Source organism: Drosophila takahashii, chromosome 3L, assembly GCF_030179915.1.
Source record: "Drosophila takahashii strain IR98-3 E-12201 chromosome 3L, DtakHiC1v2, whole genome shotgun sequence".
In the NCBI taxonomy this organism is placed as follows: Eukaryota; Metazoa; Arthropoda; class Insecta; order Diptera; family Drosophilidae; genus Drosophila; species Drosophila takahashii.
The window spans coordinates 2,990,603-3,015,427 of record NC_091680.1 but is presented as its reverse complement, the minus strand read 5'-3'; the positions used below and the strand labels follow the sequence as shown (position 1 = coordinate 3,015,427).

Here is a 24,825-nt window from a genome sequence, read left to right as displayed (position 1 = left end):
AAGGAACTCTGCGAGGATGTGGATGAATCCCCAATGGGCGAGATGCCGAGGAGCAGCTAAAAGCCAGGCCAAAATGAAATGAGCAAGTCGCGATGAGGAGAAAGTAGGAGAAAGCAGCTGCAATCTCAACTTCACATGCATGAAAAATGCAGCTCATCTTCTTAATGCGCGCGACGTGCCAGTGGAGCAGTTAGGCGGCAGAAGGGGATGGTGATGGGAATCGGGGTTGGGGAACAGGAAAAGAGGGGATTCCGGCAATGAAAGCTGCTTACTCACACTCATCCCCTTTTACCCCACGCCCCTGACTTGTTTGTTTGGCTGGATTTTGCTATAGCTGTTGCTGAACATGCTCTTTTGGCTGCCTTGGCAAATTACCGTCAATGGATATTGTACACTGGGAAAAATAAAAGGAACACTTAGGTTAGGAAAATTGGATTTAAAACTTTTTTTTCATAAATATTATACATTTTGAAAAATACTAATTAATAAAAATACTATTTTATTTATTAATTAAACTCAAATGGCTATCCGAAAAAATTCCTAAAAATATTTCCCTGACGGATTGTTAGAGGATTTCTTAAAATCATTCCAAATTATTAAAAAACTAAAATAACTTATTTCTTTAAAAAATTAATTTCATTTGAATTTATTGATTGTTGACTGGACGCGATTTTATATACTACAGAAATAGGTTGCAAGAATTGTTTAAAGTGTAAAACAGCCAAGTTTGTGTTGGTGAACCAAACAGAGTTTTTGGTGTAAGTGTATGTGGATTAACGCTTTATAAATTGTTAATTATAATGAGTCCAGCAGCGAACAAAACTACGAGAGTAACAATAGCGACATGATTTACATGAGAGCTTAACGTTTTATGCGGGCAAAGGCAGAAAAGTGTGGAGAAAAAAACTAGCGCATGCCGAGGGTTATGGGGGGGGGGAAAGAGTCCGGCTATATGGGTTATCCTCTTCTGGATCCTGGCCACCACCTCCTCATTATGACCAGGATGCCTGTGGGCGCTTATCCGACTGACATTTCATTTTTACACATCAACAGCTGCCGACGACGAGCAGCGCACACGATCCACAGGGCGTATGGGCAATGCCGCCGCATGGCCACATGGCGTATGGATAATGCCCAGAGCCACATAGTTATGGAATTAGAATTACAGCAATAACAATCACGATTATAATGAAGGGCTGGATTGTGGGTGGGATGAATGCTTTATTTGGCGGTATAATTTATATGCAGCTCGAGGGCTGATGATGCAGCTTACAACTAAAAATTTCCCTTCATTTATAATGCAATGCAGAGAATGTTGCACGCTCACACATTGTCTCTGCTTCTTCCATCAGCTTAGCTGGAAGACAGAGACGGGGATAAACGGCAGGAAAGAGACGGAGATAAGAGGCAGAGAGAGACAGGCAGAGACACACACACGCATTACAGACACGTGCTTAACCAGATGATGATGATAGATTTGCTAACAATTGCTGTGCTCAAGCCGAGTCCTTCTGCTCTTCCTCGTGCCATCTCCGTCTTTCTTATCTTGGCCAATGCCGAACAATGGAAGTGGGTGGCCCACTAAACGACGACCTGGAAATGCCCTGACAAAGGGGAAAGGATTAGAAACCCTTCAAAAGTTTGTAGGGATTGAGGTAATACCGAAGAAATATTGGTAACAGCAACAGTAAATAAAATCCTCAAAAAAAAAAATGTTTATAAATATTATAGGAATTTAAACAATGTTCTATATTTATATTTAATCTTAAATTCATAAGCTAAACTTTATAATTAATAGCCTTTCTTGTTTCCTATTGTAATTAAAATCGTTTAAATAACGAGAATGCAAATTGTAGGTGTATATGAACATCAATTAAAAATCAAATTTAAAGTAAATTATTTAATAATAATTAGCATTCTATTAGTCACGCACATTAATAAATTCAGTGAGAAATATAGAAAGTGAAAAAGAAATCTATAATAACCAATTAATGACATTTGACTTGTTTGTTTGTTGTTGATAAATCGTTTAGCATTATTTAATGCATTTTTAAATGAATACTTTTCATGAGATGGAAATCATTTAATTACTACAAGTTATTTCATTAATTAATCTTTAGAATTTATGAATGCATGAATAAATAAAAATCAATGTACCCAAAATTCCTCCTTTTTGGGCTAGAGTATTTGCAAATTACTTCAGCATATTGCCAGACATTGTTGTTGCCGCCGCCTGGCACTCAGGCCCATCTTCCTGCTCTTGTCTACCCCAATCATTCCAGTCCTTCCCTGATTTCCTCAGCTTCCCATGTGCCTGCTGCTGCTACTTTGTGATAAATTTGGCGCCATTTAATGTTGCTGCAACACCCACGCGATCAGAGAAACCGCCCCCTCCGCAGGATATATAATTTTTCAAGTGGCATGAAATCCGTTTCAGCCTCCCGAGAAATTCACGTCCAAGTGGAAATCCAAGTAAGCAGAAAAGTTGCAGATCACCCAAAATGCTCATGGCCACAAAAATATGGAACAATCAATCAAAACCGCCTTCGTTATTTGTGTAAATGGCAAATACTGTGCTTTTGTTGAAAAAGAGAGAATTTGTTGTCATGAATACAATAACTGATTGAATAATATTTTTTTTAACTCCAGAAATATTTTGAATACTCAATACTATTTTTGAATATTTTAAACCTTTTTATAAGAGCTTTAGAAAGGAACATTAATTCCCGTTTTTCACCGACTACCATTTTAATACCAAAATATCGACACCTATTTTTTATATTTTTTATTAATGGCCAAGAATGCGCTATGATGTTTATAAAAAATAAATGTTCGCTACATGCATTTAATTGGTAATATTTTTTAAAGACTATTGAAGAAGACATGGATGTATGGGGATTTTTTTTATCGGGGATTGGGTATTTTTTTGCTGGCTCATTTGGCACATTGTCTTTGACACGCGGAGATGTCAGTGTTTTCTTAGGGTCTCGAAAGACCAACTAATTGGGATTCAGCTTGACTTCGGCTGAGGCCGCATTGAGGCGCGATTTGGTGGGAAGATTTCGCTCCTTCTTCTCCACGAAGATCTGGTAGTGACCCTCGCCGTAGCCAAAACCGTGCATGCTCTGGTGCATTGCATCCGGGATGATCTTGAAGCCACCGCGACGCTTCTGGAGGATCTCCCTTTCCGGTAGCTCGACCTTATCCTCATCTTGGACTCCGCGGTTCTCGATGATGCAGAAGAGCTGCAGGCACTTTCGCATCACATAGATCATCAGCAGGATGATCAGGTTGGTGGCAAACAGATGTTTGCGCGGCGCTAGGAATAACATCCTGAGCCCTTTTCACTGGGTCTAACTATCACAGACTCAACAACAACTCACACTCTCAACGGACGACGATTCGGGGCTGACTATCGCTGTGGAAGGACATCGACGGAATGAAGGATCCGGTATTCAGATATCACTATATATACCCATAAGTTTACTCCTACCTAAGTACCTTTTGATGGATAGGTAGGTAGGTCTCAACCTTTACGTACCTCTGGTTTTTCTTGGGTTATAGTTAGAAGACTGTACCTTTGGGAACTACCAGGTAATTTGGTTACTGGGTACCAAATAACATGCCTAGTCCTTCAGATTAGGTAATCAGCCAGCAGAGCAAATGTGTTTATGATTTTGCGGAAAATGTACCCAGTGCGGAATCGACCTTATCGACAGGCAGCAAAAGTAACAGACGGACCAGCAGCCATAGTAAATGCATCAGTGACCGTAAATACAGCATTAAGTTTCCTTCCACCGAACGGCAAGTCTGAGCAAGTTGGTAACAAAGGTTCCCTTGGGTACTGAAATAAATGTGTAGTTACAAATGGAGTCCCAAAATCCAGGAGACCATATACAGAATTTTATATGTTAAAAGGATGTACTGAAAATTTCAGGTAATGTATGCATAATTTTTTTTTAAAATAATTTTCGTGTTTCTTTCTAATATTTATAAATGGGTATATGATTTTACTGTATGGCAAAAATGTTCCTATTCTGAATTTTTTGTGGTACCACTATTCTTATTGTATTTCAATCAGTTATACCCTAAATCATAGAAACTCATTATAATTATAAAAGGTTTTTTTGTGAATAAAAATAATATTTTTAACAATTTTAGGGAGCTCTAAAATCGTTTAAACATAACAAATAAAATATACCAAAAAATCGAATTGCGTTCCAATAAAGTTTAGTCAAGCAATAACCAAAATAATTTAAGACATGTATATTTATATGTTCAATAGAGCAATCCTCTTCTTTCTTTCGTTCAATATTTTATTGGCATTATACTAAGTAAATCATCCTTATTTTATTTTTCAACAATCTCTTTCTCAAGATCTCTTAGCAATCCTCTTATGGAAAATATCCAGTCGCTTAGCTTGCCGTAAGCCCATCAATATTTCCCCCTAAAGTCGAATGCCTAATACCACATCCCCTTCACATTTTCGCCTAGTGCATGTCCTCCATCCTTTTGCACCATCGATGCATCTGCAGCAAACTGAATTTCCCCCGGCATTGTCGCCGCTATTTCTGGGCCCCAAAAAAAACTGGCATAAATTCACAAATTGAATATAAATAAATTTCCTGCCAGGCAATCGCACCCCGAAAAAAGGGGAATAAATATGCTCGAAGGAGGAAGCCACACACTCAACCGTAGATATAGATAGAGATATATGTAGCACGTGCCACGCCCAGTCAATTGAATTTGAATGTGGACCAGAAAGGGCACAAAAATGGTAAAAATATGTTGGCTAGAAGGAAAAGTCTAACCGCAACCTCGATTTAATCAATAGCCAAAAGTACCACACTCATTAGGAAAACTGCAAGTTTTTTGTGCTTTTTCACCTGCTTAAAATGCGCTATACTGTCACAAAAAATACAAAAAAACGAGGAATCCCCGGAGAAAAAGTTAACCAAAGTTTTGAGGAAGACCTCGGCTGAAACAACCTTATTGGCCGCCACGGCGACTTTTTACTTCTTTGGCTTTGCCTTTAGCTTCGATTTTCCGCACACAGTGCATCCCAAAAGTCCAGCACCAACCGACGGCAGCTGCGGCCCCAGCAATTTGCCTTCATTTGTTGACTTAATCATTTGATTGCGTTTTTCTGCACGCGCTGATTGAATTTTCCATCGCAACCGCAAACCCCCAAAAAAAAAACCAAAAAAGGAAGAAAGTCAAGGCGAAAGTTTTGGGCGTGTCCCTTTTGGTTGCGCAACTCTGCTGGGAAATCAAGCTAATTAGTTTAATTGATAGTTGTGACTCGGATCGGGCGATTTGGTTTTGCAATTTCACTCTACGCCAGCGAAACACGCAAACAAATCTAAAAAGTTTTGCCAGCAAAAGGGAGAGCCAAATGGTTGGACAGTTGCAGACAGATGGCACAGATATGATTTGGTTAATGAAACTATATATCTTTCTACTTCTTTTACATAAAATGACTTGATTGTTAAAGTTTTGACAGGGAACATTATAGAAAATTATTCTAGAATTTCGCAAAAAATCTAAATATAAATTAAAATCCTTAAATTATTTCTTGTAAAAATATAACATCCTCTTATCAAATATTATACGACTAAAACATAGGAGCTTGTATTTTTAATACGGAACATAAATATCCGATTTATTTTATCCGCCCTTAGCCTTATATTTTATTTTCCTTATGCCCCGAAATAAACCAGCAATCAATTGAAAATAAATATTCCGGCTCAATATTTATATGTGCCGCATGTGCTGGCATTAAAGATGAGTTTTTCGCCAAGGAGCCCAATAAATTGCTCGGCCATTCGCCGGTGTTTTCTACTACATGAGGTGCTTTCGTTGGCGGTACGTGACCCACCAGACATTTCATAAATATTTATGATGCGCCACAGATCTGCATCCCAGCCAACCATCCAACCAAACTCATTGTTCTAACTGATTTTTCGCGCTGCGCATAAAACATAAAAAATACAAAATAAAATCAACAAAAAGTGTGGCTGGCTTTAACCTGCGCCCTTTTGGCTTTTTGTTTCTCAGTTCTCAGTTAACCGGGGCCAAGTCAGTCGACAATAAATTATGCATTAAAAAGTTCAGCATGCTTTTGATTGTGTTGGGGCATCAACAGCGAGGTCCACGCTCCCTCAACCTAATGATGCTATTCGCGGAGTTTTTACACTGAAAAAATAAATATTAAAATTACTTAATGTTTATATAAAGGATATATTTGATTTCCTAAAAGTGTTAAAGAAATAGAACAAAAAGATGGGAAAATAGTTAAATCTACAAAGTTAATTTGTCTATGGAATTTTTTTTAACGTCTTTGTGTAGATACATAATTCACACCCTTACCTACTGATAAATCCAGAATCGGATTTTTCCTTGCCATTTTTCCCAAAGTGTTTATATATATTTCTTATGCACTATCTGTGCTACCTGTCGCCAAAGTTTGCTGCCCGAGGAGCCTCGTCTGGTTGGCCATTTTAAGGACATTATTCTGCAGTTGCAGTCACGCTGCCAGAAAGCAAAAGAAAAGCAGCCAGCCAAAATTTATTCTAATGCGATTTGCATTTATTTCGCTTGGCGTAATTCTGGGCGCTTCCTTCTCCTCCAAAGCGACGGCAAGAATCAGGCTTAAATTCTATTGAAATTGCCATTTTCATTCGGTTAGACAACACTCTGCTGCTGAACAGGCCCAGTTTATGGCCTTTCAACTGACCATAATGCTAAAAACTGTCTGCTTACTTAGCTGAAGGATTGACACAGCCCAGAAAAGAGGAGGAGGAGCAGCTGGGAGGTGGAATGAGGCCATTAGCCAAAGGTACACAGCAACAAAACTAGCAGAAGGATCGGATTGAGGTGCATCTGCATCCATCAGACCAAACAATTTCCGTCAAATTTCCATGCGCCGACAAAAGCTTTTCACTTGAGTGCCAGACAAAAGGCCAGACTAAACCAGAAAACAGAAAACAGAAGCTCGGAAAACTGGTTGGCAGGATGGCAGGATGAACGACGTTTATATTCTCTATTTACAGCCAATTAGTAGGATTTCAAAACTGTAGATTTATAGCACACCTAATTGGTAACTTAAGGTAGGTTTTTCTTACCTAGTTAATTTAGTTAGATTTTTAGTAAATTTATAAGCCAATCAAAGAGTATCTTCATTTTCAACAGGCTTCTTATTTTGGCCTCCTTGGCATCAGGCATATTCAAAGCCCATTACTTTGCATTTTTCACCTAGCTGGAAGTATTAGGGCGTAGCACGTCGCTAATGGGCGTGGCAGGCGGCACGTCAACGCCTCTTACTTTGGCATAAATCCAAAGAAAATATCAAGTGTAAATCTGTGGCCAAGCGAGGCGTGCAAATGATTTTGTAACGAACGCTGTCACCGCACCTTTCATTCCGCTCGGCCAATTTCGACCTGATTTAGGATTTTAAGTAGTCATTATAGAGATATTTTTTATTTGAACAAAGTAAAAAAGTACCTAATTATTTTAGGAAAATTTATTTAGAATTAGGAATTTAAAAAAATCCCTAAAATTATGCAATAAAATATTTTTAAAGCTTAAGTTCTTCTTTTCACTGCATACTTTTAGACACCTTTATAAAAGGCTTTCAAAGTGCACTTCATGATATTTGTAAGTCATAAATGTTTCTCGATGTTCTTTTTAACCCTGTTCAAGCTTTAGCGCACGTTTTAATTTCTAAAACCACATGTACATGTGGCCACATTGAAGGCAATACCGGCTGAGAGGGGAACTGGAGTCATTAGCCAGGTTCGGTTGACTGGGCGGCTGCATCCGGCAATGTCATTCGAATGTCATTAGTGGCACAAGGGGGCGGCGGAATGGCAGGTGAACTTTGAACCGGCCTGCATGCAGCGTAATTTGATTTCGCTGCGAGCAACGAAATTCCGAATGGTTCGAGGTCGGTAAGGTGCTAACAGGATTCGGGATTCCGCCACTTGGTCAGCAGCAGATGCATTTGATTAAATGCCACCCCATCACCAGCGGGGTTTCCTTTCTTGGCCTCTCTGATCCGGGACCCTGAATTCTGAATCCTGGCCTTTGCCGTTTTAATTGCATTGGAAATTAAAAAAGCTGTGCATACTTTTCAGCGCCAGATTTATGATTCCAATTCGTTATTTATGGCACTCGGCGAAACCAAAACCGTCGCTGGCCACTCGCAGAAACACATTCAATTTGCACTCCATGAAGATTTATGATTTGAACCACAGCCCCGGGCGACTGCAATAGGATTTTTCAAATGGTTTCCCATTTAGCAAAAACTAAACACATTTATTGTGTAAACTCTTGTCGAAAGCGGCGGCGAATGGTTTTTTAAATATGTTTCGTCTGTTATCCTTACCAAAAAATAGAGGCCGAGTGACCTCCCACTTTTTATCTTTTTTCCCCTGAGAGCTAAATAAATATTTATTGATTTGCTCGTTTATTAATTTTTTGAACCGATTGCTGGCTGCATAAAAAAGATGCCATAAAGAACGCACACAAAACGCATTCATTTCCATTTTATTGCAAAATCGGAGTGCTCTTTTTGTTGCGAATTTCATAAAAATTAATAATAAAATATGGGAAGTTTAACATTTTTTCTCTGGTTCTTTGGGAGTTTGATCAAAAAGCAATATTCTGAAGTGTATTTTATTTTCTGGTTTGGCATTATGAGGTTTGCCATGTTTGCATCAATTATTTGATGGTCACTTTTGGAAAATGAAATCTATAAATATTTATGTTTATCTGCGTAAATATGCGATTTTGTATGGGTGAATACATAATAATTTTGTGTTGTCGCCGTGATATTTTTGTGAGCATTGTAATTTCAATGTTTTCCATGGGTCTTGTTTGTTTGCGAACGCAATAATGTGATTTAATTGGGGGGTCATTGGGAGAATTTTGTTTATATTTATACTGAGTATGGGGATTTTCCCAAGTTATTGGGTGCTTTAGCGAAGTAATTATCAGTATCTATTATTTTTATATATTCCTACTATTAAAATACATTTTTTTAGTTTATCTGTACTAATATTTATATTAATATTATTTTCTTATGTATTTTGGTGTCTCTTATATTTTATATTTATTTCTTTTTATTTTATTCTTTTTTAAATAGAACATTTTAACCTTTGATCCCCAAATGTTTTGTTTGTTGGTTTCTTTCGAACCCATTATTCTATCGGAACATCGGAAAGCTTAATTCTCTCTCCCCCTTTGTCGTTCCATATGACTAAGCATTTAGATAACCCTAAAAAGCTCTCGCCCGATCGGTTTTATGTTAGCTCTCTGTATATAGTCTCTTTATCAGCTGCGCGTCAATTCTCTTACCTCAGTTTTTTCTCCCGATTTTCGCTTTGGAAACCCCGCCGATTAAAGTTCAGACTCAGTTCAGTTAGGATTTAATCGACTTCTCTGGCGAAACACAATTTAGTTTTGTTTACGCCCTGCTGGCGGGCACTTCTCTTCGCCGTGTTCTCTCTAGTATTCAACTAATTTAGTTAATATAATACATATAAAAATAGAAAAGTTTCCCCAAACATATATATTATTTTTTCCGACACGGCGGCGTGTGTCGGGATTTAGTTGGGACTGAGATTGTGTCATTAGCGACGGAAAATGACATCGAAATCTGAAGGTGGAGGTGGCGTTCACATTGAACAACATGAACAGGTAATTATATATGTGAAGTCTATGGGGCGTCTGTCATAAACAGTTATTAGACGTTATACCGTTATATGACCCCCGTTATCGCGCCGCTAAATAGATTCCCATGAAAATCCAACGATCAAACACGTTTTAGCTGCCCCTTTGCCTTTTATATAGAACTTATTTTACCTTTGAACGGAATTGCATTCTTATCGCCTTGGACTCTTTCTGAACTGATAAGATTCGCAGCGTTAATGCGGAATCAAAGTCAATGTCTACTCGGAGCCATCAGCTACCGGTGGAATGTTGTTTTCAGTCAAGTTAAGTGCTTATGGTAGCAAAAACTTTGGCATAAACCACTTAAAATGACCCAGAAAAAAAGTGTTGATAATTGCTTATTATCACAAAGATATTGATCTTGGCTTGTAAACATTAAGTGCTGATACAGGGGAAAAATAAAAAACCTTTGTTCTCTTTAAAGCTATAGGATAATTGTTGTATGATATAAAATTTAAAAAATTAACTAAGATTAACTAAGGGACTAAATGTAAATTTTTAAATATATTTTTATTAAATTAAAATTTTTGAAATATGGAAAAATTAATTTTTGTAATATGAATTGAAATGTATCGACTTTAAAAATTTAGAAAATTAAATTTTTTAATTGAAATTTAAATATATCGACACTAACTTTTCTCTGTGCACACTAATGGGATGAAATTTGGTATTCTTCGATTATCTAGCTCATTAGGAGTTCATCAAACTGTCGGCTGGGTGTTGTAAAAGTTATCCGTTCACTCTTATCCCCCCTCTTTACCCACCCAATCCAAAAAAGAGAGAATTTCGTCACACTTCAAAAGTCCTCAGTGCTAATTTTCAAGTTGGGCGACCGTACTAAAGCGGAAAAACTTTTTCCTGCGGTGGCAAACTACGAAAATCCATTTGTTTCGAACTTTGTGGAGTTTGCATGTGCAGCAGCATCAGTCAATTGCAGTGGATACAGTGGATACACAATCGTTTATCGATTGGAACCTGAAAACAAAGGAAAAACTAGATGATAAATTGTCGACCAGGCAGCTCGTGGCACTGCGGGGCCTCCTGTCCATCAATTGACACCTCCACCTGGTCCGGGTCCAAAAAACTCGCCCAGTTGTCAACCACTTCAACTTTTTCGACCAAACCAATTGATCAAATCGCTGGAGGTTCTGTGAAAGTACGCACCAGTACGCATCGGAGGAGATAAATGATATGGCCATATGACAGGGGTATCCAAAAGGGGAATATAATATGCACTCAGTGGAGAATAATGAGCAATACGTTGTGTGAGAAGTATTACCTATGAATTTAATATTTACAACTTTTTTTTAAAGAGATTGGTAAATATTTAGGGAAATAAACGTGACCGAAATGGACTTTGGGAAATGCCGTTCGCCATGGGCCAATCCTCATCCCCTGCTAACCCGAAAACCCAACTAAGCCAACTGGTTGACAGCAGGCCGAAAGCAGCTACCAACTTGCCCACTGGCAATTAACAGCTAACAAGCAGGACAAACCCTCGCCCTTTTCATTCCCTCGCCATTTTGCTACCAACTTTGTCGTACTCCTGCAACTCTTTTCGACTTTTTGCACAGAGAAAAAATATATGTTTTGGAACCTTTTCAAGGGTTAGAAATGTATTACTATTGTTTATACATTTTTTAATTTGTAGGTAACCAATTGTTCTATTTCTGATAAATGGAAATATATAAAATATTTAACTTAAGAACAGTTCGAAAAATATTACACAAATTTTCCTGCTATTTTTAAAGTTATAGAATATTTTAATTAGTTTAAAAAATTAATTAGTTTAAAGAATATACATATGACAATTAACCAATTCATAATATTTTTAATAACAAGAATTTTATCTTATTGGTCACTATACAATGTGAACTCAAATTAGGGGATTATAATTTTTTTAGCTTGGTAATTTATCTAAATATTATTTTAGTGCAGTTTATAAATTTTAATTTAAAAATTTGTGTGAGAAATGTGTTTAGTTTAGTAAGTATTCTAAAAATATTTTGAACTTATTAATTAATCTATAAATTGTTTTCCGTGCATTCCAGGAGCCCATGGACGTCCGCATCGACATGCCGTGGGGCTACGTGGTGGGCAGGTGGTACGGCAACCGGCAGGTGCGACCCATCCTCGCTCTCCACGGCTGGCTGGACAACCTGGGCACGTGGGACAAATTGCTGCCCCTGCTGCCGAAGCACCTGGGCGTCCTCTGCATCGACCTGCCCGGCCATGGATACTCCTCGAAGTTGCCGGAGGGCATAGCCTACCATTTCGTGGACTACCTGTGCGTCATTCTTCGCATCATGGAGGAATATGGCTGGCAGAAGGTCTCCCTGATGGCCCACTCGATGAGCGCCATGCTGTGCTTTATATTCGCCTCGCTATATCCACATCGCACCGACCTGCTGGTCAGCATAGATATAGTGAAGACCCGCTATAGGAAACCCGCCTCGCAGATCGACTACCTGCGCACCAATATCGAGGGTTATATGGTGGAGGATGAGCGATTCGCAAATGCCAAAAGACAGGAGCCGCCAGCGTATACTTACTCAGAGTTGGAACAGGTCCTTCATAAAGGATCTGAGTACTCGGTGGAACTGGAGAACTGCCATCACATCCTGGAGCGCAATATCAGTCGATCCACCAAGTTTCCAGCCAAGTTCTTCTTCTCTCGCGATGGTCGCTGTAAATACTATACAGAATTCCATACGAGTCCTCCATTTGCGGCTGAACTAGCAAGGACTATAAAGAATGTGCCCTATTGCGTGATCAAGGGTTCCGAATCGAACTTCATAGACGAGCAGAGCGACGAGGTCATCGGGATACTCAGGGAGAATAATCCGCACTTTGAGCTCCACGAAGTTCAGGGCACCCATCACGTTCATCTCAACAATGCCGATGGAGTGGCGGCCATCATCAATCCTTTCATTATGAGACATAGACCTCCACATCTGGAGAACTGGACGGTGGACGAAACGGATGGGGATGGTTCAGATCTACCAGAGGCTGTCAAGGAATTCAAGCTGGCCGTGGAGGATTCAGAGAATGTGAAGCGGAGAAAGAGAAAAAGTAACCTCTAGCTGCTGCCAGCATCTCTGAGGTTCAGTCATTCAGACTTTTAGACATTCAGACAGCAGCGCGATGAGAAAACACATTTCCCTTGCGAAAATTAGATATTGATTTCATTATGCCCATGTGATGCTTATTTAAAGCCGTCGAGTTTTTAGAAAATAAATTTAATAGATAATTTTTTACGATTTTATAGGTATTTTTAAAGATGGAGAAAGATAGAAAAAATTTGAGTAAAAAAGAAATTTAATAGGAAATAATTTTCTTTGATTTAAAACTAATACAATTATGTTGTATATCTAAAACGTATTTTAATAAAAATGTTGAACACAGTTAAGGAGCCTTTTATGTTACTTTTATTTTAAAACGAAAAATAATACATAAATTAATTTAATAGTAATATTATTTAGAGAAAATAGAAATGAATTAATTTTTTTATAGATGGAATTTAACAGTTTAACAACTATGCAACTACAATCACAAAAAGTGTTGTATTAAAAAAAGTTTCTGTCATCTGTATTAAATTTATTCCATATTATAAACCAATTTAAAATTTAATTTCTTTCGAGAGGTTGGTAAAATACACCTTTTTATCTCTCTTAACCCCTGACCGCACAACATATTCGAGTGCTTCGAAAACCGCAACCACCTAAATCGGTTTAAATAATTTTTCTCATTTATTTTCTCTCTCTTGTCGGTTTTTGTGTGTGTTCGTGTGTTCCTATTTGGGTTGTGCGCACCTTTTTCGATCAATCAATTTTCGGTTAGCCATTTAATTTCGCTTTAATCTTTTGGGGCTACAGTTCATTGGCCACTTCATTAGTGATAAGGGGATCGGAACTGGGCTTCCATGCCCCCATTCAACCCCCCAGTCGATGCACTATGGGGCATTTGACTACATTGGTTGGCCAAAACCCATTTTTTAAAAGTCGTTAAAACAAAAAATGTTGTTTGAGGATGTGTTAACAGAAGACCATTTAACAATGTTGCGTTTACAGAAATCCGATAGAGGTCGCCTCTGTTAAGTTAGAAGCTGTTAAATCAGCTGTTCGAAATTCAATTATCGGGCTGTTGTATTTCGACTTTTGGCTTGCAGTTTTAAAGTGCTTTAAATTTGAGTTTCTAAGCAATCTAAGTAAACTTTTTGGTACTAAGTAGTTGTGTGGTTAGACGACAAAAATCGGACGGATTTTTCTTATAAATGAGTGTTAAAGGGAGTGGTCTAACAAGTACATTTTCGTAAGAAAACTAAATTTCAAATGGAGCAACAAAGTGAGTCCAGCGGAGTCCACTTCTGGAACCTATTGGGATTTGTAGATTATTTAATTGTTGCTAAAATGTATATAGTCAGAATCGCCACTTATTGCCACTTTTTCTGTAATTTAATTTTTTAGACCATAACCTCAAATTTCACACACTCCTGTCGTTTGCACTGGCGTCTAAGAAAGTAAGGACTTTTCTGGCTTTAAATTATTATCAAAATAGAGTAGAAATTCTTAGCTTTGTAATTGACTAACTTAAGTGGACTTTAGGGGCTTTAAAACGAAAGTTCCTCTACAACTTGAACAAAAAGTCGTACAAATGTAGAGTAAATTCTTTCCTTTGCCCTTCTTTTTGAGAAATTTAGGATATAGTCGTCCGACTTGAACGAAACTTTTAATATTGTTTTATAAACTGACATAATTGCTATTTCTAAAGTTATGTGCATTTATCTCCAAAAGCAGCAAAGTTAATTTGATCGTTTCTATGGCAGCTATATGATATAGTTGTCCGATCCGGATGATTCTCATGTATAACATGCGTAGGGATAAAATATGGCGACTGGTAAAGTTTCAAGTCAATATCTTTTGAATTGACCGAGTTATTAATTTCGGCCAAGAAAAGTGGTTAAATGCCCCATAGTGCGATGCAGCAAAAACAAAGGAGGTGCCGGCATCCACTTAAAAACAATGGTAAGGCAAAAACAAAGGAATGGTTTGGACGGATGGTGGAAAGCCCGGAGCGGAGGCTATATATGTGGGGTATATTGTGGGGCCGGAAGGTATGTGGCACTCTAAACAGGAGAGCGGATGGAAAAACACTGAAATCGAACTGAAAATCGAATGGAACCCCAAAGGGGAAGTCCTGCGGGGAAGGCGGTTTCGGGATCCCCTGCGGACCGGCGAGGCTTGAAAAAATAAACAAATTTAACGCTTTTATTGCCATTGCACGTTGCTCCATCGGCATCGGCGGATGCTCCGGCTTTTGGGTTCCTCGCTTCTCTACGTAAATTAAATTAGGTAGAACCGGGGAACATTTTCAACCCAGCCAACGCAACACGATTACGCTCTTTCCGTCGTTACGAAATTGATAGCGGATATAAATGTTTAATGCTTTGGCAATAAAAATTCAGACTAAAGGAGAAGAAGAAGCCGACTGATAAAGCGACTTTATGATAAATTCAGTTTGCGGTTTACGCACAATTTAATTTGCTTAAAAATCAATAAAAATCATTAACGTTGCCTGGCGGCTCAACTTTGTGCTGTGTTGCGAAGCCTTTTTTCTTCCCGGGGAGATTTTATTTCTTTTGAGCCGTGGAAATCATAATGCCGGGCTCATAAATAATTAATAATCTCCGAGAAAGGCTTATTACACGAGCAACGGATTTATCAGCACCTGCAGCTTATGGAAAAAAGCTAAAAAAGCCTTTGTGGCGAAATTAGTAGAGGCATTTTTATTTGTTGGGAATTTTATTAAAGGCATTTCTTAAATGGAAAAGGAATTGAGTGCACTGGTGTTTTTCATTTAAAATCTTCTAGAAATTCTTAAATTGTTAATTTATAAAATTTAGTTTGATTTAATTTTAAACTTGTAAATATTGACTTATTGTCATTTTATCGTTTTCATATCCTTGAATTAAAAATACAGCTGTCTGATTAATTATACAAATTTTAAAAAGTGTACAAAATGTTAGGCATAAAACCTCAACCATATTTTCTCTGCATTTTTTCCCAAAATAAAAATAAATAGCACAGAAAACCCTTTGACGCCTTAGATTGAGTAATGATTGGGATATACGAAACACAAAACAAGTGGTTGGCAGTATAAAGTGCAGCACTTTATTATCAGAACTTGTCGCCTTTGTGGTTGTCGGTGGTGATGTCACTCCCGCTGATGGGATATTGCTGGAAGATGCGACTTCTGCCCAGTTGGACGGACTCCAGCTGATTGGCGGGCTTGTTGTGGGCCAAAAAGTGGTTGGTGTGCCAAAATTGGGTTTGTTCCGGGGGCAGAGACTTTCTCCTGATGCCCAGCAGGCGGTTCCTCACATCAACAAGACTGGCGGAACTCGGTTGGAGCCACTGGACCACAGGAATGGCCAGTGAAGTTAGAACCAGTATGATGATACTAACTATGAGTAGGGCAATCCAAGTATTGCTGGCAAAGGTTTCGTATTTGGAACCCTCGAGAACGGCAAGTTGAAGAATAAAACCCAAAGCCAGGGACATTTCTGTGTACAGAAAGGGTGAGCACTCCAGTAACCAATGGATTCCTTGACTCGAGAGCACTCCCAAAGTCAAATATATCAGACAGAGGAACAGAAAACAATGTTCCGACTGCTCATCGGTGTAAATGCACAGCAGAGCCACAATCAAAGTCATTTGAATAAGACCAAAGAGTAAGTAAACCAGTTTAGGGGTATATCTCATGAGGAGGAGAGCACCAAAACTTGTACCCCCGGAATACAGAACAAAGGGTATATAAAGCTGGGTCCTCTGCAGATAGCCCACTGTACTGCTCCACATGAGTTGCATATAAGTGGGTGAGAATAGCAGACAACTCTTCTGTAAGTAAACCAGAGATCCTCCCAGGATCAGGACCAACCACTGCCTGCTGTCCTTCAGCTGGTAATCCCTTCGGTCCACAAACTGAGCCAGAATCGCCTGACGCGGCAGGAAGACCATCTTCTCTTCGTTCAGCAGATTAAACACCAAATCCCTGGATTCCTTGTAGTTAATGCAGCCCGTGTGATGCAGCAGCTCGTTTAGACACACAAGGCAAAGTAAGAGTAGGTTGATGCCCAAAGCAATTAATCCACAACGTTGTGGTTCCATCTCGTTGAACACCACAAATCCCGTGGTCATTCCTCCGGCATATAATGAGTTGGCCAGGGCAATTCGCGATGGCCTCGATCCCGAGGCATCGCATCGCAGGCTCACGTAACTGAATCCGGCTAGATATTGTACACTCAGTCCCACGAAGATGAAGTAATAGCTAACAGCTGGTAAATGAAATAGAAATGTGTTTTATAAAATTATTAATTAAAATGTATTTATTTCATGTCTACTTTTATTTTATTTGGATGGAAATATAACACACTGGTAATCAAAATGTTTAAAATTATTATAAATGTCTTAATAAATTATAAAAAAAACGTATATTGAAATATAATGGTCTGTGGTTTTCAACTGTTAATCAAAGGCTTAAATTGATCTGGGAATTTCCACTATTAATCAAAACTTTAAATTAATAATAAATGTCACAATGATTTAAAGGGGAACAAAAAGAAAAATAATGAGCTGCTGCTTTTACAGTTAACCAGAAATTTTAAAATAATAATAAATTATTATAATTGTCTCTATAAATTAATATAAAAGAAATTTTAGTATTTTAGGCTGTGCTAATGTGTCTCTTTTTTTCATAAGCGATCTTTTACACATTCATGTTATTCTTAAACAACGCACCTTTTTTTTATCAGTCACTGAATTCCATTGATATTGATTACTCACCCAACTGTTTAGTCAGCATGAAGCAGCTTCCCATCAGTGAACAGAGCAGTCCGTAGAAAATGATATAGTAATGATCGTAGCTGTACTGCTGCTTCTTGTGCTTCCTGAGGGTCCATCCGAGGGTCAAGGCCAAGGCCACGACCCCGCCCACTAAAGCATACCAATGGGGCCAAAGGTTATCGTACACATAAGCCGATTTGGCATAGTAACCCAGGGAAAATCCACTGGCCCACAAGCAACCGAGAACTGGAAAATGGAAAATCAAAAGGGAAAATAAGAGCTGAAATAAATTGAAGCTTAGAACTTAGAACTTAAAGAACTCACCCAACAAATCCGGCAGCGACAACATGGCCAAGAAACGCTTCCACACGTTAGCCACCTTCGATGGCAGCTTCATTCGGTTGGAAATTTACGCCACATCTACTCTTAATGGGAATCGAAGACGAAATGGAGATGCATTCGAGGCTCTTGACTCTTTGCCACAGGTGGTTATCATCACTCGATACCCGATAGCACATCTTGTTGCGAATGTCTTCAATAGAGTGGATAAGATAAGAGGCTCTGGGAACAAGCGACAGCCTAATTAAACTCGGAAGATGATGATGATGCCGAAAAAATCATAGAAAAAACTGGGACAGAGCATCTCTGTGATAATAAAGTTTCAGAAGATAGTTAGAACTGGGGAAATCAACTTATTTATAGTTTTTAGCTTGAAAAGAAGAGCTATATTTGGATTTCTGAGATAAATTAACTGCTGTGAGGGGACCAAAATGTAATTCACTAGCAACAGTGATAACTACTTTGATAATATTATAATAAATCATGATAGCTACAAATAATATCATATGTTCTCTGATTAATTCAAGCACTGCACACATGTTTGTTTAATAATTTCCCTATCACTTTGACACTATTTCTCATTTCTATTTATTGACGTAATTTATAACATCCAATGTTTCAAGAGGGGAAATCGTATATTCTATATACTATATATTTCTGCGTCATAATGATTTGGGGGAGTTGTAGATGGTGTTATAAAAATACTTATTTGATTTATGATAATGTTGATAGCTTCATAATTAATTGCTTTTCATCACTTTTTTTTAAATCTATCTATTATGGATAAATAATATCATTTTGTAAGTGCAAGAACGATACAATTATGCTTTTATTTGGTTTATCTCTTCGTCTACTCACCCAATTACATAGTATTCCCTGTTGGCCACAACTAACCCAAATTAACCTCACCCATCCTGACATACTTTCTACCTTTCCACCTTGTAAAAGTCAGGTATTCCCTCCCCTAGAGAAAACCCCATTCCATCCTATCCACACCCCTCTATTTGCCACACTCTCTCTCTATGCATCCTCATCCAAAACCCGACGTTAAGTGCATTCTTATTTACCGCAAGCCCAAAAGCATGCTACACATTTTTGTGTGTTTTGCTGGATCCCCGGGGGGTTTTATATATAGAGAGTGAGTATCCTCTCAACCTCTTCACCTGGGGCAGCATCACGCTAATTAGTTGAAGTTGTGTTGCAAGTGTTGCAGTTAATTGACTTTTGACGACCTGCTGCCGCTGTCCTCTTCGGAGGTTGGGAAAAAATCCTCGACAAGGAAAATCCTCGGTTTACCCGCATAGCTTTTTATGTGGGGAGGAGGATTTTTTCCAGCTGCAGTTTTTCCACTATCCTTCTAGCCCAGCAAAGGATTTTCACTAAAGTTCACTGGGATTTAGTTTTCGAGACGCTTATGAATTCAATGAAGCAAACACTAAGCTGCCTCTCAGCACTGCTGCTCCTTTGGCCCTCGGAAAAGTGTTGCCTTTTGCTGAGAATGCTCAGGACTCGGGGCCAACAGCTATCTTGCTTTTCCGCTTTTCCATCTTTCAGTTTCAGCTTTCAGCTTCTTCGACTGCTTAACAAGATTTGCGCTGTAATTACGCATTAAATAAGTCCGGGGAATGGAATGCAGTCTGCTACGCTGCTACTCCTTATAAACACTTCACGTCTTGGGCCATAAAACTAAACACATTGTGCGGCCATAATAATAAATTCTGTTCTGTTCAGCGGCAGCTGCAAGCTGCAGCCAGCGTAAATAATAGCAAATGAAATTATTTTCTAATGGCCGAGAATCGACCGTTTGATGGCTAGTAATATAATTTAAGCACCGCCATGGGAGATAGTGATGGGGCAGGGATTGATTTCAGCCGTTTAGTACTGTGGAATTGGTGGGAATCAGCGATTAAATAGTGAAAGTTCGTTGAAGCATTGAAACTAATGAAGACCAATTTTCCTGTTCATTAATTTCATTAAGTTAAGCTCATGAAAATGTTCGAAGTTGCAGTCAGAAAGTCTGGTTCAAAATAACAATCATCAGTTTTAGTTATATCATTCTAAAAGCTAGAGATATTACAAGAGTTTTAAACTACTTGAAACAAGAAAGGAAGCTAGCTTCGGCCAGCCGAAGCTTATATACCCTTGCAGATCATTCCTATTAATTAACAAATCGCAAAAATGTTCAATTTTCTAATATTTCTCATTAATTTTCCGATCGTTCCTATGGCAGCTATATGATATAGTCGTCCGATTTTGATCAAATTAAAATTGAAATTTGGAAATATTTAAAAAGAGTCATATCCTAGAGTAGAAGATAATACAATAAAAACCAAAGAAGTTAGAATTTATTTCCTATTACTTTTCCATTAATTTTCCGATCGTTCCTATGGCAGCTATATGATATAGTCGTCCGATTTTGATTAAATTAAAATTGAAATTCGGAAATATTTAAAAAGAGTCATATCCTAGAGTAGAAGATAGTACAATAAAAACCAAAGAAGCTAGAATTTATTTCCTATTACTTTTCCATTAATTTTCCGATCGTTCCTATGGCAGCTATATGATATAGTAGACCGATTTTTTAAATAATTAATTCGAAATTCAGAAATAATTAAAAAATAACATCCCCAAAAGTAGAAGGTAATATTTCAAAAAACACCGAAGCTAGAATTTTTTAAAGTTTTTTTTTCCGATTGTTCCTATGGGAGCTATAAGATATAGTTGTCCGATCCGGTCGGCTCCGACATATATACTACCTGCAATAGAAAGAAGACTTTTGGGAAAGTTTTATCCCGATAGCTCAAAAACTGAGAGACTAGTTTGCGTAGAAACAGACAGACGGACAGACGGACAGACGGACAGACGGACAGACGGTCAGACGGACAGACGGACAGACGGACATGGCTAGATCGACTCGTCTTGTGATGCTGATCAAAAATATATATACTTTATGGGGTCGGAAACGTCTCCTTCACTGCGTTGCAAACTTCTGACTGAAATCATAATACCCTCTGCAAGGGTATAAAAAGTGTTGCATACTTTTAGACACCTTTAAAAGAGATTGAAGAATCCTTGATTTTTAAAAATATTTATTTTTCCTTTATTTAAATCTATATAAAGCGCATAGCTGCCTCTAACCTACCTTTCGTAATATTTTAAATAAATATTTACTCGATCTGACATACCCTGCGCTACCCCGTGGCCATCGCTTGCAACAACTGCGATGACGACGACAACAACCGGGGAAAGTGCATTTAATTTCGCTGAAGCGGCCACTTAGTGGCCCTCGACAAGGCGAAGGAGGCGAAGTTGCCTCCTTCCGTTGCATAAATTAAATTAAAGCTGCGCCAGTGAGCCACGGAACCGCCGCACAACAATTACTCAGCGGGCAAACGCCTAAATCATGTTGCACAGCCCGCTGGTTGGCCCCTGCTTTCTCCGCCCGTGCTTTCTCTCCACCCCTGACCTTCAGACATTTGCAAATGTGTAAACATTTTTCAGAGGCACCCCCACCCCGTATAAAATACAACGCCACCCACTTTCACCCACTGACCAGGCCAAAAGGCGGCCACCTACGAGGCGTGCTCTCCATGTGTCACAGATACTTTGCACTGATTTATGCAAATTGCCTGCGGGCGGAGCGGTTGTTTCGGGGGATTGGGTGGGAAATCATGAAAAATCGTTAATTGTGCAAAGTGCTGGACGTTTTTCATTAAAGTTTTCCCCACCCTCCAACCAGCTTTCCACCCATTGCACACATGCGGAAAAAGGAAGGAGGAAATAGGGGGTCGGAAAAGGCGCCTCTCGCCTGACTTTCAGCAATTATGTAAATTTTTCAGAGCGCAGCAAAAGTTAATGCTGCTTGCTGCATATTTGCATTAAAATTGATGCACTTTAAAGCATTCGGCTGCAAGTCAAGGAAAATGCATTATCCCAATACCCTTTTTTCCAGAGGGAGTATGAGGTTTTCTTTTTAAAGTTAAGGTGAAAAATAAATAATATAAACTAAACACTGGAATGCATACATTTTTTATTGATTTTGATTCTAAATTAATTTTAACATATTCTAAAATATGGTTTCGTATAAAGTAAACATAAACTAAACAGACAAATAAATGAAAATTAAAATTTAAAATTTTCTGGTGTGGAAATACATTTTAAGAAATATATAGCTCTCATTATCCTTTAAAGTAAAGTATCCCTAGTCGTTTATTTTTCAAAATTTTTAATTTCATTTCCCAGTTGCAGTTGGTTTTGCTGGTCTTATCGCTGGCCATTTTTGTTTCTGCAATAATTTTATGCAATGCAGCTGCAACAAAGTGCATTTTAAATGTATGCCTCATGCGATTTGTGTGTTAATTTTTCATGAGTCAGCAGCTGAAGTTGATGGCTAACTAGGGGGTCCAAATTAAAGGGAACATGAAGCTGAATAAGCCAACCCTTTGATCCAGCTGACGATTGAGAAAACTGAGCCAAAATTCCCTTTTTGGTATTAGCTTTCAATTAAAATTTAGCTTCAGCAAGTCAGTAAAGAAAAGAACAAACAAGAAAGTTCAGTTCCGCGACATGACCTCATCTATTATTAACCGGGAAAATATATTTTTATCGCTCCTCCTTTGTTATCCCCGCTTTTATTTTCTTCATTTTTCCGCTGCTGCTGGTTAGCCTTTAATCAAACAACAGGCTATGAATAATTTCATGACTGAAAATTATTTTTATCTAAACAATGTCAGTCTAAGAAGCGAGTGGCAAGTCAGCGCAATTACTCAAGTTCAACGAGTTCCATGAAAGTTATTAGCCAATTCGAGGCAATCATAAAGCAGCAGGCAGCCAGAGGGAGACAGACAGATAAGAGGGAGAGAGAGGGAGGCATATACAAAAGGAGAGAGAGATAGACTTAGGGAAGGAGACAGAGACAGCGATAACGACTGGCTGCAGCTTTTATTTGCTAACAGATAAGATTTATGCATCCATCACAAGCGATAGGTAGTTTTTTTACTCCCGTGTTTCCTTCTTTGTACACAGAAAAAAATTTTAAGAATTATGTACCACAAAAAATATATAAAAAATTGAGCAATATCCTAACAATTAAAACAAATATATATTATAATATTGGTGTTTTAAGACAGGAAAAATACAAACATTAAGCCACTATTCTGTTGTGATTATGAGAGTATTTAATTTTTGTAAATTTGATTATACAATTTTTTAAAATATTTTTAAAATGTATTAATTAATATTTAAATATTATTTTGAATATAGGTACCAATATACCTACAATATTGCTTTTCCTGCGTATAAATTGGTAGTGGTTTATACCTTTTTTTTCTCTCAGTGCATTATCGTGTGTGACAGTTGAAGTTTAATAAACAAGAGCGGCTGTAAAAAAAGTGACATAAGGTATACATATGATGGCACAAAAAACCGAACTACAGGCCATCCACGTGGGCATACAAAAGGCTATGAAGCAAGGGGGCCAAGGAAAACCTATGTTAGATATACGGGTATCCGCCGAATACTATCTTCAAATTTTCCTATTTTTTTCTGGACTTTTTATGCAGCTCTATAAATAAAGCAATAACATCATTTTGAAGTATCTCATTAGGGGTTACGGCACTGCCGCTTTTTTACGACTCGAAACCATTCTCACTTGCGTACTTTTCTGGTCGAAAGGAAGGAGATGAAAGCCAAGACGACCTGCCATTTATGCAAAACTTTCTCCTTCAGTCACTTTCCGGCAATTAGTTTTTTTCTCCTCTTCTTCTCCTCTCAGAGACCGCACGCATTAGAGATATCCGCAGGGCCCAAATTCCCATTTTCCCTCGCCTTTTTGGGCCATCAAAATGATGGTCAACTATCAAATGGCCAGGCACACATTTGCACAGCTGCCGCAATTAGCACGTTTCACACATTGATTTCTGGCCAAGAGAAGCCCAGGGAAACCACTGCCATGTGCCAGTTGTGGAAACCAAGTGGAAACTTGAGTGGGCCAAGTGATGTGATGGGTTATTAAAATACTTTGCCCCCTTCTCCTCCTCCTGAATCTCCCTTATAATTATTAATTATGTAATAAGTCGAATGGATGGACATTTGCTGAGCCCGGATTCTATTTGGCTTTGGGATTCCGATTCCACTCGGCCACTCCAGTTACGGCCAAGAAAATCTTGGTAAGGAGATGGGACTTGCCTCTGGCCCCAACGGAAGCTCATTTTGCATTTAAAGTAACGTTGATGGGAAGGCAAAGGAAATTCGAGCGCCAAAGAAACGATGATTTTCTTGGACCGGAAATGAACATTTAAAGTTGTGTATTATTCAGGATTAAATTAAAAGCAAATTGAGGGGAAACTGGGAATATTTGTGGTTTGACTTTGGGGTTTGAGGAAGAGTTGTATTTAATATATTAAAGTTTATGATTTTTCTTGGTTATAACGCATCCAAACTTATTAAATCTTTAATCATACAATACCATTTATTTAAAAGTGCGGATAATGTAAAAATCTGTTTTATGAAAATCTGCTCGATAAGAACGTTTTATTTCATCCTTTTTGTATTTATGATTTAATTGAGAATTACAGGTAGGTTTACTTTCAAGTCCAAATCGCATTCACTAAAAAAATCCGATTTATTTAAAAATCTCTTCAAAATTGATACCATTTTTATGAAAATCTGTTCAACAAAATTGTCTCACTTCCTATGTCCTATCTCTCTTGTATTTTTTGTTCATTTACCAGACCGCCCCAAGGACTTTTTACCACTCCCCAAATGAACTTCTTGTCTCAACTCAAACATATTCCTTTCGCTTCCGCTTCCCATCCTCGTGTCGCCTTCCTGACATTATTATTGTCATTCGGCTTTGCTGCCATCCACATAGTCGTCTAACATCTCTGGGTAATTTGCATAAAATTTCAATTTT

At 38.2% G+C, this 24,825-nt stretch overlaps 3 protein-coding genes across 3 annotated transcripts; 1 reads left to right on the top strand and 2 right to left on the bottom strand.

Annotated features, from left to right (window-relative positions):
• Positions 1-2,772: 2,772 nt before the first annotated feature.
• LOC108070266 (uncharacterized) lies at positions 2,773-3,436 on the bottom strand. Its single transcript, XM_017160666.3, has one exon. It carries the CDS (start codon positions 3,330-3,332, stop codon positions 3,000-3,002), a length of 333 nt encoding a protein of 110 aa, XP_017016155.2. The 5' UTR covers positions 3,333-3,436; the 3' UTR covers positions 2,773-2,999.
• A 6,020-nt stretch (positions 3,437-9,456) lies between these two features.
• Positions 9,457-13,119, top strand: LOC108070286 (probable serine hydrolase). The gene is made up of 2 exons (XM_017160707.3): positions 9,457-9,699; positions 11,784-13,119. Exons 1-2 carry the CDS (start codon positions 9,646-9,648, stop codon positions 12,813-12,815), a joined length of 1,086 nt encoding a protein of 361 aa, XP_017016196.1. The 5' UTR covers positions 9,457-9,645; the 3' UTR covers positions 12,816-13,119.
• Positions 13,120-15,854: 2,735 nt separating this feature from the next.
• LOC108070256 (uncharacterized) lies at positions 15,855-18,136 on the bottom strand. Its single transcript, XM_017160654.3, has 3 exons — positions 17,898-18,136; positions 17,574-17,819; positions 15,855-17,065 (listed from the first exon to the last, which is right to left on the bottom strand). Exons 1-3 carry the CDS (start codon positions 17,968-17,970, stop codon positions 15,909-15,911), a joined length of 1,476 nt encoding a protein of 491 aa, XP_017016143.2. The 5' UTR covers positions 17,971-18,136; the 3' UTR covers positions 15,855-15,908.
• Between the last annotated feature and the right edge of the window lie 6,689 nt (positions 18,137-24,825).